General features: G+C 43.5%; 1 protein-coding gene across 2 annotated transcripts in view; it reads right to left on the bottom strand.

Moving 5' to 3' along the window:
- TMEFF2 (transmembrane protein with EGF like and two follistatin like domains 2) overlaps window positions 1–16,890 on the bottom strand; it is a 129,931-nt gene that overhangs the window by 38,212 nt on the left and 74,829 nt on the right. For both annotated transcript variants that reach the window (XM_054209710.1, XM_054209709.1), the window contains exon 5: window positions 15,685–15,781. In XM_054209710.1, the coding sequence (XP_054065685.1) occupies window positions 15,685–15,781 (97 nt within the window). The remainder of the gene's footprint in view (window positions 1–15,684; window positions 15,782–16,890) is intronic.

Genomic DNA, 16,890 nt, shown 5'->3' with positions numbered 1-16,890 from the left:
TCCATTTCATTTCATATGATGAAAATCTTGGAGGAGCTGAACATCCAGCAATCCACTTCGTTATTTTGCTGATCATGAAAGCAAAAAAATCAAAACAAACTAAAAAGACTGTCCATCGGGCAAACCTGGGCACCTCCTCGGGGGATTTTGGGCTAACCCCCCCAGGCGCATCCTACAGCACAGTTTGGCGACACTGCTGGACCCTCTGATGAAAATACCACGTCAAGGCACAAGTGGGACGTCTCTGCAGACACGCTGGAGAAGCCCACGAAGCTGAACTAAGCCTGTGACAGGTAAGATGCTGACGGGCGCCTTCTTGTGCCTGACTCCTGACTTGCGGGGTGCAACCCACTGCACTTCTGTCCCTGAGCTTCTGTCAAGGCAGTAACTTCAATAAATGTACTAAACAGCACAGGGGAACCCATGTGCATTTTGGGAGAGGTTGTCACTGTTTCGCCTGAGCGACATGCTTCTCCCCTTCCCTGGGAAACGAGAGAATAGTGCAGCAGTAGACCAGTAGTTATTTCTTGTACAGATCTTGGCCATGAAAAAAAAGGCTGCCCAGACCTCAGAGAGGTCTGTGTCCCAGCAGCGATGGCAGTGTGCTGTACCCGGCCGCTTGGCCAAGCTGGAGCAGCCAACTTGGCTTTTGGTTGAATTAGTCTCTGTAAAAATTAATGGGGTCAATAAACCAGGCCCGGGTGAATATACTGGTGAGCACACAGGCTCCTAACTCCCCATTCTTTTGCAAATAACATACGGTATTATTTTCTGAGCACAGAGAGTATCTTTGCCTGCAGAGAGCATGCTACTGAAGAGAGGATTCACTGCTATGGACTGTCCCTGGAGGGAGAAACTGCATTTTAAAGAGGCGTCTCAATAAAACGAGAGAATGGTTCTTTGCCCATGAAGTGTAGGGGAATGCTATAATTATATTTCCTTCGTTCATGAATAAAGTATAATCATTAGTGACACAGAGATGATAAAAAGAACCCCACTCCATGCTTTATCTTTACTCCTAAGACAACTATTCGGTCTTTGTTTTCAGCAATGTATTACTGAAAAATAATTCTAAAAAAATTACTATGCAATATCTGTGTGTAGTATGAGGAAGGTTTCACATGTAGCTCTGACGGGAGGAGGGGGATAAAAGAGACAATACTTCTAAAAGAGCGGTTTTACTGGGAACAGATGCAGGCACATTTTTGTCAGAGCGAGATGGCAATGGCAGTTCTTCCCTATTCAACATCTTTTAATTAGCCCTCTGCCGTTTGGAAACCTAAGAGCATTGTTGGTACTACCTCTGTTTATTAAAGATTCATATTCAGACTTTGCTGGCCACGGGTCATTTGCTTTTTGGAACCAGAGCAACAGAAAATTGTGTCTGAGATATCTGCAAAAAAGTACTTAATGAAATGACTAACGTCTTCAGCCAAGTGTCTAGTTGATTACAGGGTCCAAACAGCAGAACAGCAATAAATCTGCCACAAAGAGAATTGTCAGTCAAGAAAAAAGGCATAAAACCAAACAGACAGGGAAGCGAGAGCTAAAAATGTGAAAATGCAAATCTAGTGTTATTTTTACTAGTCAGAGCTCTGATATTTGAGCGCATATGCTAATTTGGTCAAGTGTGAGATCCCACCATGTCTCACTGAGCACTATTTTACAGGGAAAGCGATGTTCCTTTCTGCGATCATTTTAAACATGTCGTGTATTTTCTCTAGGCAAAAATAAAAAAAGAAAAACCACGGAAAAAACCAACAACATTTTGCAGCAAAAAAAAAAAGCCCAAAGCTTTCCCTTTGCCATAAAACAATGTATAAATAAAAACTTGGTTGTTGTACATTTATGATATTTCCACCAGAGACATTTCTTATCTTCCTCTCTTTTGACGAGAAAACAGTGATCAGAAACTCAAATTTCTGGTTGGATGTCAGTGTGGTCCTCTCCAAGCCCCCTGCCCCTCCGAGTAGAGTATTAAATGCCCTTTTAAAGCAAATCTGGCAGCATACGCCTGCATAAAGAACCTGGCAATCAGTCCCAAATGCCTTCTCTATCATTTAGATTCCTGCAAGGTTTTTCTTTCTGGTACACGGGGCATCTTTGTTGACATTACCAGCAGGCAAGTTGAAATGAAGCCAGGCTTAACATTACGCCTCAACATTCGAACACGCATTGTACCGTGGTTCAGCCGTGTGTCGGGAGGCTGGTGGGAGCACTCGTTTACCCGGGCAGCTTTGGGTATGTTTAATGTGTCTCAACACATCGCCACGCAGAGATGCTTGAACTAGCCCTAAGCAGGGACTGGCAAGGTTAACCAGGCTGGGCAGACCTGTGCTCACACGCATCCACCGTCCCTGGGAGCTCAGCGAGCCCGTTCAGACCATCTGTGAGCTGTTGCATCGCACCTTCGTACAACACACCGCCTGCGATGCCCCTTTACTGAGGAGCAGCGACAGGTCACCTCTGCTACCCACCTTGGCACCACATCAGGCATCCCCAAAGCTGCCCGTGCACACAGGCAGCTAAACTGGATTGCTCCGGGGGCTTGCAGGCACCTCCCTTTTGACATCCGTCTCAAAAGGACCACGTAAATACCAGCTTCTTTCTCTGACCCTCCGCCCATTTGCAAGTACCCCATTAAGCTCTACAGTAATCTCATACAAACCTATAGCAGCAATGACTTGGTACTCTTATACCCATTTTACAGAGAGGTAAATTTTAGCGTAAAGTCCAGGCACCCTCAAAACAGAGTCAACAGGGACTTTTGGTAGCTTGGCCAAACTCAGGTACGCTACAGTGGTCTCTGCAGCTTGCGGAGCACAGACGAAGAGCACGGCACCCAGTGATGTATCCAGAGAGAAGACAAAACTGCCCAGCATCATTGTCTGGTTTTGCATACAGCTGAACATCAGGTTCGCAGACATACATATATGTAAAACAGTATATATAAAATATATTCATAATGCACACATGCACACAATTTTTTACACTTCCTATGAATCATACCCTACAACCTGTCTGTGCTTGCCAGGAGATTGAAATCCTATCACCGCACTCTTAAGAACATCATTAAGAGGCTTAAAGAATAGAGACTCTGCGTGTCTCCTTCAAAACAAACTTTGCTGTATTTTTGAGGCTGATGCAAAACTTTAGCTGCAGTGCAGAACAATAAACAATACATATTTTATAATGGCAGCACAAAAATAGCATGTGATATTTCTTTCCTGGGTCTGCTAGTGCTTCTCTTCTGCTTTAAGATCACAAGAGAAGAAAAAGCACAGCTTATTTTGAGTGCCTTCCATTCAATGTTATTTATCTAATTTATTTTTTTCTTTTTGTCCTTTGCAGCCCAGCATCTGCATTAAGGGCTTTAGCAAGTCTGCTTTTCACCGTGGCTTCCCTGGGATATTTTACCTATTTTGTCTGTTCAAATGTTTATCTTCACCAAGAGTAAAAGGAAAAAAGCTTGATTCCCTCAGGGTGACACAATGTTTCTGCATGGCATTTCAATAGCATCCCGTTATTCAAACAATTAGAAATCACAGAAACCATGCACAGAATTATCAGCATACTGCATAGAGATTTTTATTATTATGTAGTGCATAATGAAAATGATTTGAAGGACCCTAAAGCATCGTAACAGAAGGAAGCGCTGAATAATCAGGTGGTTTTGTTGGGTTGGTTTTTTTTGGACTGCAAGAGACCAAAATATTGTTTACTGGACATATGTCAAGCTAAAATGCACTAAAGTGGTGAATATATTTATTGCTGCCCTTCCTTGCATACCAAATGCAACACAGTCTGTGAGCCTGGAGCCAGAAGCTCAGGGCAATGGCCGTACAGCTGCCACACTGCTGCTGCTGCTTAATAGCAGAGAGAGACTGGTAATGCTTAGAAATACGTATGGATTTCTCAGAGCACATTTGTTATGACAGCTCACAGAGGTTGTTTGTTTCAAATCAGTGTTGCGGACCAGTCCCAGAGGCACCTCTCCTTACAGCGCTGAGGAGAGCTACCCGGGCGCTGGCTCCTTGCCGGAGCCAGACCAGTTTAGTGAGGAGCTGGTCCCATGCTCCACCAGTTTTCAAGGCTTCATCCTGGAGACTGCAACTCATGAAAACCACTTTAATCTGCTGTAGAAGACACTGCAACTTGATTCCTGATTCTCCTTTCGTTCTCCCCCCATAACTTTCTTTACTAAGTTTTCAACAAAAAACATCACAAGCTCCACCTTTGCCTCCCTTTTGCAATCTAAAGCAGCAATTATTATATGACATGCATCTGGCTTCCCAATGCCTCTAGTGCCCTCAACAGTACACTGAATTGTATGATAAAACCTTTAGGACAAAATAAATGTCTCATTTTATTTTTTTTTAAACATCATTCCTATTTAAAAGGAACTAAGCTGTGTAAAGCAGTCTTTGCTAGACTGTATGCTTTAAACACAAACAGATAAAATAGAGAATTACAGGGGTGACAACTGGGTTTGAAAAGTGATGGAAAAATCCTCACGCTGGCTGTGTGACTAGAGGAGAAAATTCTAATTCTGTTCACATGCCAATTCAAGCGTCTGCAGGTATCTAACGTGTGAAGTTTATTTAAAGCACATAGAACAAAATAAATGCCTTTTTATGGTTTGCCTACACTCGGTGTCCTTCACGTCTCTATAGTCTGTGTCAAAACAAAGCTTTGCTGACTGTTTCTCTCCCTCTGTAAACATGTGAGGCTGTCCTTCACGAATGCTTTATCGCTGTGTGCCTCAGACTGCTGATATTGTTCGCTCCTATCTTGAAGCCAGCAGAATAACGAGAATTGTTCCCACAAATCCCAGCATTTCACTTTGGCGTGCAACGTCTGGTGGGAAGCATGGACACCATCTAGCTGCAGGTCCTGGCATGGACCTTGCCATGCAGCAAGGCTCGGTCCGCTCTCAAAGAACTGTGGCACCAGCTGGGATGGGACCAACGACAAATTTCTGGTAACATCTTTGTTAAAAATGCCAGAAGTTACTTCTGAAAGTGGACTCTGATTTACCAGTGAGATGACAGCCTTCCTGCTAGTGGAGACCAGTGCAGTGCAAGCCCCGTCCCATGCAGCCATGTACTGCCAGTAGGGAGGGCAAGGCTTAGGAGCAAACTTCCTACGACTAGTAAAAAGAAAACCATGGTAAAGTAATTCCTCCTCGTAAAGACTCCCTCCACACATGCAAAATCAGACTGACTTTCACCACAAACTGCTCTGCGTCCTCAAACACGTGTGCCTTCTGCTTCCGAGAAGACAGACCCCCCTGAGGCAGCACCATCTGAATTGGCTGCGTACTCCAGGCTACCCTGCTTGTAGGCTGGCTTAAATTATAAAACAAAATCCAGTCTAGCTATTTAATGAAATTTTAGGAGGATACTCCAGGATTTCCCTCAGGCTTTGTTTGCACCTCCTGCACAGATAGAAATAAAGCAAAATAACCTCATGTCATCCCACACCGTGACAAAATGAGATCTCAGCCATAGGTATGAGACTGGGACCAATGCAACCCCGAGCAAATCGCTGCACATGCAAGGAGGAGAGAGCAGTAGTAACCCGCTTTTTCCTCAGAGCGTTCAGGTCTGTAGGTGAAAGCTACTGTACTTTACTGGCTGGGGATGCTGCCTCTTCTCTTGCTGTCTCACGATGACCACAGAGGCTGGCTGCCTTTGGGAGCACGCCCCAGGGGAAAGTACTGCTGCCAGGGAAAAGAAGATGAACGAATGCATGAAATGTGCTGTCTCAAGATCACATCCTTGCCAGCAAACCAACAAGAGGAGAGTAACCCTTCTCAGGTCTGGGACACAGATCAGTAGAATCCACCTGCAGCTCCCAAAAGGGATGCGCTGCAAGCACTGCACCCTGGCCAGGATGGGTGTCCCTGGGGCATCCGTGCTCCTCCACATGGGAGAGCTTCGTTACAAAACGGGCAGGCTGAGAGACAGCAATTAAATCTGTACGTCTGGGCACACCTCACGCAGGCTTTCAGCCGTGACTTGTACATGGGAAAGGACTGGGGCAGGAGATGGCTGTGGGGAAGGGACCCCTGCCACCCCTCAGGGGCTGTGAGAGCTGAGGTTGGCCCTCCGCGTCAGCTCTTACTCAGTTTTCCTCAGGCTCATATTTAATACATGGGATGTATTTTTAATGGCTTATATGTGTGAACAAATCGTGGCCCTGATGTTCCAACATGGGTGTGTGAAGGAGTCTCCGACCTTCTGTAATGGATGCAGTTTTAATTTAATAGTTAACATAAAGTGGGATGGAAGAGACGGAGCATTCTATTAAGACATTTGATAATAAATTGGAGAGTGCTTTCCCAGTGCTTTACATAGTTATTCTCTCTGCTGATCTATTTAGCCAACACGTGTAATTCTGAGCTACAAAGTTGTATTCCTGCTTTCGTAAACATACTTACATAAAACTCAATAACAACACAGTCTATTTATTGCTAAAATGCTAGTAGAAAATTGGAAAAGGTATAAATACAATTCATTGCTGGTGATCTCCTGCCCCCTGAAGGCACTGTAAGGCTCCAAATCTTGCTCAGTTCACAGCATCATAAAACCGAAGCAATAAATGTCACTCCTTTCTTGATTGCGCATTAGGCCAATTGGCTTTTTATTGCAACTAAATAGGCCGTCATGAAGGCACCGCTCAGTTTGCTACTAGGGTATGACTTTGGCTAAATGGGGGGCCAGGGAGGGAGGAAAGCTTATTTTTAAATAACAAAAAGGGGAAAAGAAAACAGGGGGGAAAAGGCGTAAAAGCGCATTGCTCTCCAAGGTCTCTGCACTTGCTCTTTCCTGCTGTAATGCCCTGATGTACGCAGACGATGATGTGTCAATGCACATTAATATTTGATGTGCATTATCATATTATCCCTTATGTGCACTTTCACAACCTGGCGAGCCCAGGCTCTCCCAGCCGTGGGGTTACACAACCGAGCGGTGGCTTCTCCTCAGAGCACCCGCGCACAGCTCTGCCTTTGCAGAGCCAAAAGGGATCTTTTTGTGCACCTCCCACAAAGCGGCGGGAGCCGGCCATGATCTTTACAACACCCTGTATTACAGCAAGAGCACAAACCAGACTGCCAAAACCATTCCTTCAAATGCAAATAAAGGTGTGCGCTCAGAAGGCTGCTACATTCTCCTACCTAGGACTGGCAAACGCAGTCACAGCTGGTGGCAGAGGAGTAAATACCAAAACTCTGGGTTCATTTGCTCCCCTGTTAAACTGGGCACGTAAAATGGTTGCCCTCTGCCGTGCTGTCACGTGTATATGTTGATCTGTGCATGGAAAATTCCTGCAAATGGAGAGGGATGCTGTGGATGTCTCACACGATGTCCAGCCCTGCACATGCAGCCTTGTAACCGGCACAGACCGGCGTTAACGCAGCCCGCAGCCACGGCCTGGACACCCGCCGAGCGTCCCCGCACATCCTCCAGCTGTCCCTACCACGTAAATGTCTAATTCACCCGCTCCATGCTGGGTGTGCCATTTCAGTGTCCAAGCCAGGCAGAGGGAAGGCAGGTGAGGAGGACCTCCCTGCTGCCTTCAGGTAGTGTCCCAAAAACCCTCCCCGAGCCCCTGCTTGTGCGGCTCCTCCCAGCCCTCCAGCAAACAGCAAAACAGACAAGTTGCAACTCAGCTTTCAGTTTTCTCCCTGCTTCCACAGTTCTCTGTCCTTTCTCAGTCCATCCCTCCAGCCTTTTCTGCTATGACCACCCAATCCCTCTGTGCCTCATGCCTCCCGTCCACACACCACATGCTGAACGTAGGGGTAGGCATCTTGGCCATGGAAACCTCCTAAAGGAAAATTTGGCTTTTTTTGAACCACACTTTTAAAATTACTGAAGCTTTTTTTTTCAATTCTAATGCGGACAGACTAATAATTGTGAAGACAAATGACCGCTCAACATGTCTTACCAGCCTTCCTCCCCTTAAATTTCAGAAAAATTTGCGTCTTGCTCCTACAGCAGCATGATACCATGATAAGACAAGAAATCCCTCCAAAATCTCAGAAGTTACTTTTGCCTTTTCACAAATCAATATTTCCTCTGAAGCAATTGAAGCACTCAGTAAGACAAATTCTGCTTTTATCATCACATTTTCCAAGTTATTCCTTTGCACTCTGTGAACGACTGCACATTTACACTCCAACAGTCTATTCTCCTTTCTGCCAGCGAAAGGCTCCACTGGCTACTGAGAAGTCACTCCATGATTATGAGTATGGTTCTCTACTGGGACAGAACTTTTGTTTCACTGAAGTCAGTGGAATAACTTCCATTGACTTCCAAAAGCTGTAAGTTCACCTTCTGCAACTGAAAACCTAGTTTGGATCAGCATCTGAAAAGAGGAGCACAAGGAAAAAAAATCTATAAGCTTTATGACTGTGTAGGGTATTATCCCCTGGACACCCAGCAAGTTTTGCTGTAATTGCAAAAGATAAAAAATGTCTTTTTTATTACAAAACCAAACGCTAGGGATTCTAGTTTTTGGATAAGAGATGTATGTGTCGTATAGGGTCCCTAAAAGACCTACTTGGGTGAGTGGTACAGATGGAACACAATGTGGGTTTGCATTTATCTGAGAACATTTAGAGCTGTGATATATAGTCTACATAACAGACTTCCTCGATGTATAGAGAAAATATAGCCAATTTCTTTGTGTAGGCTGAATTATTTACCAGAGTGTTCCAAAGAGTATTGGTAATAAAACACTATGAAGTATAAGTAACTCCAGACAACCTTGGCTTATGTTAAAACCAGGTTTTTTTTAAAGAATGTTATTAAGAAAATAAATCCTGAGTATCTAGAAAGGCAGGAGTTTGTCAAATGAACATAAGCCTCTGAAGGATTGTGTTGACTCAATGGATGGAAAGGTCAAATTCTCCAAACCACCACCCTAAGGGAGTTGGGGAATCAGTCTCGCTTCAAAATTGAATAGGTTTTTTTGGCACAGGATGAAGGATGTGAAGATGGTAAGGTGATTTTGCAAAACTTACCTGACTCGGAAAAATGGCTGTTTTTAAATAAAACCAAATAAAACATATGTAGAGTAAAACAATTTCACCAGATGGCCAAACAAGCCATCATTTTTCCAGATATTAACTCTCTAGCCAAGCACCTTCTAGTACTGCATTCAGTTTAGAAATACAATGTGCTTATTCCTGCCTCCTCCTCCTCAACGAGACTGGACCATAACCTGCTCTTAGAGAAACTTCTGAAGATAAAAGCTAACTTCTTGCTCCCGTGTCCTCCCTTGCTCTTTCTGAGGACTCACTGCTAAAGAAAGAGGAAACCCGCATATTTTTGGCTTGATTTAAGGTCTTTTAGAAGCCGGTGGGGATCTTTCTCTGGCTATGGTTGGGCACAAAGTCACTTTCTCACCTGGGGTGGTTTTAAGTTGAAACTGCCCACTGAAAGGGTCCTACAATACCTCAGTAGCTTGCCAGTGAGAAACCTGACAGGAACCGTGGCATTCATGCAACACTCGCCTGGCGACCATATTTTCCGCCTCTTACCTGATGTCTAGACACTGGTTGCTAATAAGTCTGAAGCTTTCACCGAAGCTGGAACTGCTGCAACTTCGTTCTTGTTTGTGCCATTGACAGCAATTCAAGCTGCAATTTTGTGTTTTGTGAGTTTTCACACTTTTTTGCCAGTTCACATGGCATTTCTTTCCACAGCCCAAATGAAGGAACGTGGCCGGGTTGTCTATTCAGCTCTCACGCCTCAGGGAGCAGATCTGGCTGAACAGCCTCCTATAAAAGCCACCGACCTGGCCCATTCTCAGTGCAGGCTTAGTAATTAAAATATAATGTACAGACAGCTAAATGACATCTTGCTTTTTCTAATGTTCCTGATGTTTTGTCTTTCACTGAAAATCCTTCATTGACCGTTTTCCAGTTGCTTAGTCTACTTTTTTACTGTATTGCTGACTCAGCCCATGGTATCTCTAGAGTTATCTCAACATCATGTCTCAACAGTTACACTACAAGTACTGTACAAAAAGCTGCTTTCTTTTTATTTCAGAATCTTTTAAGCATAGAAGACACCCCAAATGAATCATTAAAAGCCAGAACTGGGCTAATTTCTGGGCAGGCACTGGTGTTAGCTCTGCTATTAGGATGGGGCTAAGGTAAGTGACATGGGTGTAAGAGGGTGTAAGCTGCTTGGTTGTCTCCTGCTGTGCAATGCAGTGATTGCGTGCTGCAGCGCCTTTATTTTGCTCTGTAAACCCCTGCCTGGACTGTTATTAGACATGACTACTAAGCTCCATGTGAAGATTTACGCAGCAGCGGCTTCGCTTCATGCCTTAGGTGTGATCTCAAGCTAAGCAGAAATTTAAGTCTTTGCAGGATTGCATTTTTTTAATTATTTGATTCCATTCCTGTGGTTTTTTGATCCACAAGTCCAATGAGTATCTTCAAGTGTTATACATAGCCATGAACAAAGATCTACTTTTTCTCTAAAAGAGAAAGGAAAGCAGCAGCAACCAGCAATATACATCTACTATATAATGCACGGGACATTGCAGATGTTAAAGAAGCTCGTTGTTTCTGCATCTGGAACAAGTAGGTCACACATAGTTATTACACACACTGCTGAACATGAAGCAGCCAATACCCGTGTAATGTATGTGAGCTTTCAAACTACCTTTTAGTACTTTATAGTAGTACAGCATCTTGTTTGCAGATGCTCTGGTTGAGAGAAACTGATGGAAGGGGGAAGGGACCCAAAGCTGACTGACCCAATTGCTGTGTGGATTGAGAAGCTGGCAAAATCATTAGTTTCTTTTATATGTTTTCTTTCTATACTATAATAAAGATAAATATTGATTGCTAGAGCAATATTGATTGTAGGGGTCACTGTGGATGGCAGCTTCACGATTTGCACAAATATCTCCCATGTACAGTGCCACTTATTTGCATGAGAATGCAGTTTCACCATCCTGATGTGTTGCCTTATAAGACCATTTATCCAAAATATATGTATCAGTGATTAGCAGTAGAATATGAAACAAAGGACTGAAACAGTTCATCTTCTTACTACATTGTGGGTGTGTTTGTGTGTATGTGTATGCCTGTCTGTCTGTCGGCTGTGGCTAACTGGCGTTGATTGTCCCAGCCATGTGGAAAGAAGCGCAGGACACAAGGGACCTGATGTAATTATGCTGCAACGTCAACACCTCAGTTGGGAATACCACCCAGCTGCACAGCATGCCTGAGACTGATGCTCCTTCCTTCACCCACTGACCTAGACACTGAACATGCCAAGCCCCTTCATTCAGGCCTGGATGCCTTCTTCCAAGCTCCCAGCTTTGGGTCATCAGGGACACAGTGTCCCCACAGAATGGCTTCAGCGTCTTCTCCTGAGCCAAACCTGCCCGGTGGGATCCTTGTCCACTTGTGAGAAATGGAAAAGGCCTCTTCTGGGTGGATGGGGTTCATGAGGAGGGAGGAAGGCACCAAAAGCATGGTGCGTATGGCAGAGCACAAAACCCTAACACTCAGCCAGGAAGGAGTCATTGGGGTGTGTGGGATCAAGTTGGGGGAAGCACCAGGGGTGTTTCCTCCCCTTTTTATCACTGGTGCAAAGCCCTGAGTGGCCCATTTCAAGGTCAAGTTACCTCCTGCGAAGGACACCGCTGCTTCTCTCCTCCACCTGCAAACTCCAGGAGGGTGGAAGGGGAAGGCAGAGGAGCAACGTGCAGAGGTGGCCTCCTCACCTCCTTGGACACTGCCAGGCTGCAGGGAAAGCACTCTCTCCCAAGCACATTATACATCTCTGCGCGTCTGTCATAGCTAGGAAACTGCATCTTATTCTGGGCAACGCTGCACTTTGAGACTGCTGCTGACTGACCTGCTGGTATTGAAATTCGAAGGAAAAGCATGCATATTTAACCCCAATTCATCATTTTGATTTTGATTAACTCCACGAGTCAGAGGTTTGCAGGCTTTAATCTTATTTTAAGAAAATACTCCTGTCCTCCCTTTCTCGCGTTTTCCAACAGGAAATTCAACAGAAGGGTTCTTCCTATTATTTATCTCCTTCCACTTATTTGGACACATTGTGGAGCTCTGAAATAGCCGCCCAGCATCTATCCAAACCATGGCTTGTCCAGTGTAGAGAGTGCTCTTATTTCCTCAGTGGCCCATAAGGAGGAGATTAATACTGGAATCCAGGTTTCTGACGTGGTTATGCACTGACACTAAGCCACTTCAGCAGATGAGCAGGCACTCCATTTGGTGAATATTATTTATATACAGTGAGTGAGTATTTCGTAGATGCTTTTTGGAAGATCTTAGAAATACACCACGGTTCAGAATGTTACGCTTCATTCTTCTTTTCCTTTTAAGTATATCTCTCGGGGTGTTATGTTGAGTAGCCCTGTCTTACAAAATCAATTATTCCTTAGCCAGCTCAGAACTAAAACCCAAAGTAAGCAACACCAAATGTCTGATTTACCAATAGATTGCAATCCAGTGCTAAAGAGCATAGCCAGTGCCCTGCTTTAAATATTCATGAAGCCCACTGGTGCAAAATGCATTAAAGGTGGGAATAATGCCAGTAATACACGATCCTCTTAGTGACAAGAAGCTTTCACATATTAAAGTAGCAAGATGTTAAAGACTTTCAACTGAACAGTCTTTGTTTTTAACCCAGAGAAAGAGATTCACTAATGGAATGCCAAATTGCATTCACTCTCATGATATTAGACTGGAGAATAGGATAATAATACATGTGTGCTTTACCATGCCGCAAAAACCCTGTTATTACAGTGGGTTCTTTTCTGCTTTTTCTTTGTACTTCCCAGAAAATGTTCACACACATATCTTACCCCTTCAAGTAGTCTTCTAGGTGACAAACCCTCTATCAGAATCCCAAGAGTGTAGCCATTAACAGATTGGTTTTACTCAAATAAGAAGATTTAAAAATAATGGTGACACAGTACAATAGCACAATTTAGCTGAGTGACAACTGGCAATGAATAACCAAAAAAAAAAAAAAAAGAGTTAAAGCAGAGACAAGGGACTGCAAAATAACAGACTGTGGCAATGCAGAATAATGTTAATTGTCGCTTTAAATCATCAGCAGCCCAGCCACATCTGCTATCACACCTGTGCTCTCTTCTCTGATCTACTCTGGCACCCTAGAAATATTAGGCGAACAGCCAGCCTCGCATCTCCAGCTCTCTGCGGTCTGGCTCTGCTACCAGCCTGCATCCCTCTTACCTGCAATGGATCAGGCACTGACCCTGCACCCTCAAACTGTTTCTGATTGATAGGGGAACGCTGCCGGTGCTGGGCTCATCACCCTGTAACAACAGGTCCCGGGACTGCTGGGACCCGCTGACCCCATTTGGATTTTACAAACCTCATCAGTCAGATGAGACAGATAAAGGAGCCCTGCTTACATCTGAAATTTGGGCAGCATAAAAATAGTGATCAAATAATAAACTGAAATTTCTTTTCCCACTTAATCTAAGGACATTTCCTGCATGCCGAATCTTGGCAGGGGGAGTGGGGGAATCTGTCTATCTGGTGCCAAACATGGAAATTCAATTAGCGTACATTTGAAAGAGGGATCTAGGTCCCCATACATAGCCCGCTTTTATTCTAGAAATACGAATAACAAAGAGCAAACACCCAGAAGGCTCATTTTTTAGAAAGACGTTTATCCAAGACTAATCAGGGGGCAGGGACAGGAAAACAGGGCTCCGTTACGGCATATGAAGTTGTTTACTTCAAAGCAGACCTTTAACAGGCTTTACATGGTCTTTGTACTTCTGGGTGGAAATCTGCTTTCCTGCCTTTTAACAGTTTGTCTGGTAGCATCTTCCCAGTAAATGCCCTTCCCTGCTTCCCACCCCGAGAAGCATCTTTCCCTGCAGAAAGATCGTCTGTCAATAAAAATTGAGAACTTCAGCTCCTGCAGTCATTATGCTGCTCTGTATAAGCCAAGTTGTTTCAAAGGGGAAGAATTAGATAGTGCAAAAGCTGGAGTGGGAACGTTGCTGGGGTAAGGTGGATCAGGCTATTTTACCAAGCTATTTCTGGAAAAAAAATAAACACCGCTACTCAGTGCTTATGATTAATAATGTTATCTTGTAGCTAATTTTATTCCTTGCCCCTCTCTTCGCCTGCCTTCCAATTTGGAAGCGCACTTAATTATGAAAACATGAGCACTAGACTGTGAATTTTGATATATTAATTTTACCGTGGCTTTGTTTCTACACTGCACCACCAAAACTCTCAAGGACAACCGGTCAAGGAGACAATGAAAATCCTGACATCTGGCGTAATTTTCTTAAGCGAAGTCAAAATTAAGCAATTTTTTTCCACACAAATCTCATTACGTTGCTGCAAACCTATAACCATGATGCATCTTGCTCCTGTTCTTCAACACCACAATTTCTTTTGATGACTGGAGCCAGAGTAAGGCCCCTGTGGTTTGTTTACTTGCTGTTTTTTAAAGACTATAACTGGAGGTTATTAAAAGCCTGGCAAGACAAAATCAAAACGAGCACAAATGGATGACCACGACCATATTCCTAAGCTTCTTCACTGAATAGTAGAAATGTTCATAATTTCATGCCTGACCAACAGTGCATGGATGCCTTGCCTGCATGAGGTCAGCTGCCCAACATTGGCCCCAGTTGTCACGTTCACCATTCATTCATTCTTCCATTGACTCCTCTCTGGCTCCATTCCTACCGTCCAAGTTAGAACTCCGGCAATACTGCTTTATTGACATCTCACTGCCCAGTCTCTGTATTCATCCTTTAGCTACCACCAGCCCACAGTTTCAGAAGCATCATCCAGCCAACAGCTCTAACATTTACATGATTATTTTGTTGTCTCACTAAATTTGTATTAATTACTTTGGTAGAAATATGAGGCTTGGCATAAAGGCAGTGTTAGAAGTATAGCTCTGTGAATAGTTACTTTTTTGATCTATTAGCTGTTTCAAAATCACAATGAAATGATTAGTTTAAAGTTGGCTTAATAGATGTTTGCATAGTATCTAGGCAAAATGAAAAAAAAAATATTTCTGAGTAGATACAATTATTTCCCTTCAGCTTATGCGGTTAAAGTTCAAAATAATAAAAAAACCCCCACCATGTAATTTTGAAACCTCTTTTAAAAAATAAAAAATAAACCAATTTCCATTGAGAAAATGTCTAAACATACACTGCAATTATTTCAAACATTTGCAGGTTAAGTCTTCAACTTGAGCAACTAGGAAAAAGCGAGACAGATTTCCCGGCATATCTAATACCACACATGAATTAACATGATGATAATACTAATGATACTTTTTAACCGGAAAAGCTTTAGGTCAATTATTTTTCCCAATTCTATTTTTACCAAAGTATAAAGCAGTAAAACCCCAGATGGAATAACATAAGTTATAACAGCAACAAAATGGATAACTGTGTTTCTAGACTTTGTCTAAATTGTGCATGTTCCAAAATTATAAACCAGACTGCTTTACCCATTTTTTTCAGAGTAATAACCATCTCAATCACTGTGTGATGAATCTCCGGGTGCAGAAAATTGAATATCTAATATTTGTAATGCCTTTCTAAACCACAGTACTTTTAAATAATACAACATTCATTAAAATAGAAGAGTAGACCAAATTACTGTACCAAACATCCTCTGCATCTTCGTCACACTCTGCCCCAAACTGGCAAATGTCACAGGTCGATGTCTCTTTTTGATTGGTTTCACCTGAGCCTTCATTGACTGTTTGATGGAAAGCAGAAGAATACACATTAGTATAGGCAGCACTGTAGCAAAGCACTTCTCTCTCTCTCTAGAAAAATCTATTCACTGCGTCAGCTTAATGCGTTGCTCACAGAGCCAATGCCCGGCCAACAGACAGTATTTTTGAATGGGGCCAACACAGACATTTCCATGTTTGTCTGTGATAAATTACGGAATTAAAAGGGAACTGGAGAAAGACCCTTCCTTTTCCTTTTCCACTTAAACCATGACCTCTTCAAGCCGCAGCCCGGAAAGGTTGTGTCACCACCGAGCCTCACTGCTTTGTTCCCTGGGAAAATAACGGAGGAGTATTGATAGCATCGTGCGCTGCCTAGTTCATTCCAAAGGCAAAACATTTTTCTCTTCAGAAGTACAGCTACGAGCCCCAAGGACTAGTTATCTCTGGCAGGAAAGATTTAGTGCTGCCAGAGGAGGGGACAATCTCCAGCATAGGTTAAATTTGAAACCCAGGAAAGTCAACGCCAATGTCTGCAATTGTGTAAGGTTTGTACCTGGCCCTGAAGTCAAAACCATGAAGGGACTAAGGGGAAAACAAAAATATGGGTATAAGAGGACTGCAAAAAAATATTGACATCTGAGTACTGAAAGAGAGAAACAGACCACTAAGGCAAGTACCAAGAAGACAGTATGTTAAAAGATCCAAGAGAAACATTATCTACATTTGTATTAAAGTATATAAGCACCTTTTGATATCTTTCGAAAGATGCTGCTTTCTAGCAAGATGCTGTACCTAGTGATGTCCTTCTGCCAATTACAGAATAATTAAACCAACCCAGACTTTCAGTATCAATCAGCTTTGACTGATGTTGTTATCTGCATAAACAGCCTCTGCAGTGTCATCCTTTCATTTCTCTCCTTCATTTGGAATCAGCGCTGTAGTGCAGGCTTACTGCACCTTTGGGTCCAACTTGCCAAAGCTGGTGGATACGCTGAAGTGTGTCGGCAGCCCCAGTGACACCGATGGGACAAATCGCCTGCCTGATGTTGTACATCCACTGCATGAGACCATTAACCTGGGTGTTACCGGCTAACTGGGTTGTTACTGGAGGTTTTTGTGTTGGGAGTGC

The sequence above is a fragment of the Rissa tridactyla genome, chromosome 7 (assembly GCF_028500815.1).
Source record: "Rissa tridactyla isolate bRisTri1 chromosome 7, bRisTri1.patW.cur.20221130, whole genome shotgun sequence".
NCBI classification, from domain to species: domain Eukaryota; kingdom Metazoa; phylum Chordata; class Aves; order Charadriiformes; family Laridae; genus Rissa; species Rissa tridactyla.
The sequence above is the reverse complement of the archived record's forward strand: the minus strand, read 5'-3'. Positions and strand labels throughout refer to the sequence as shown.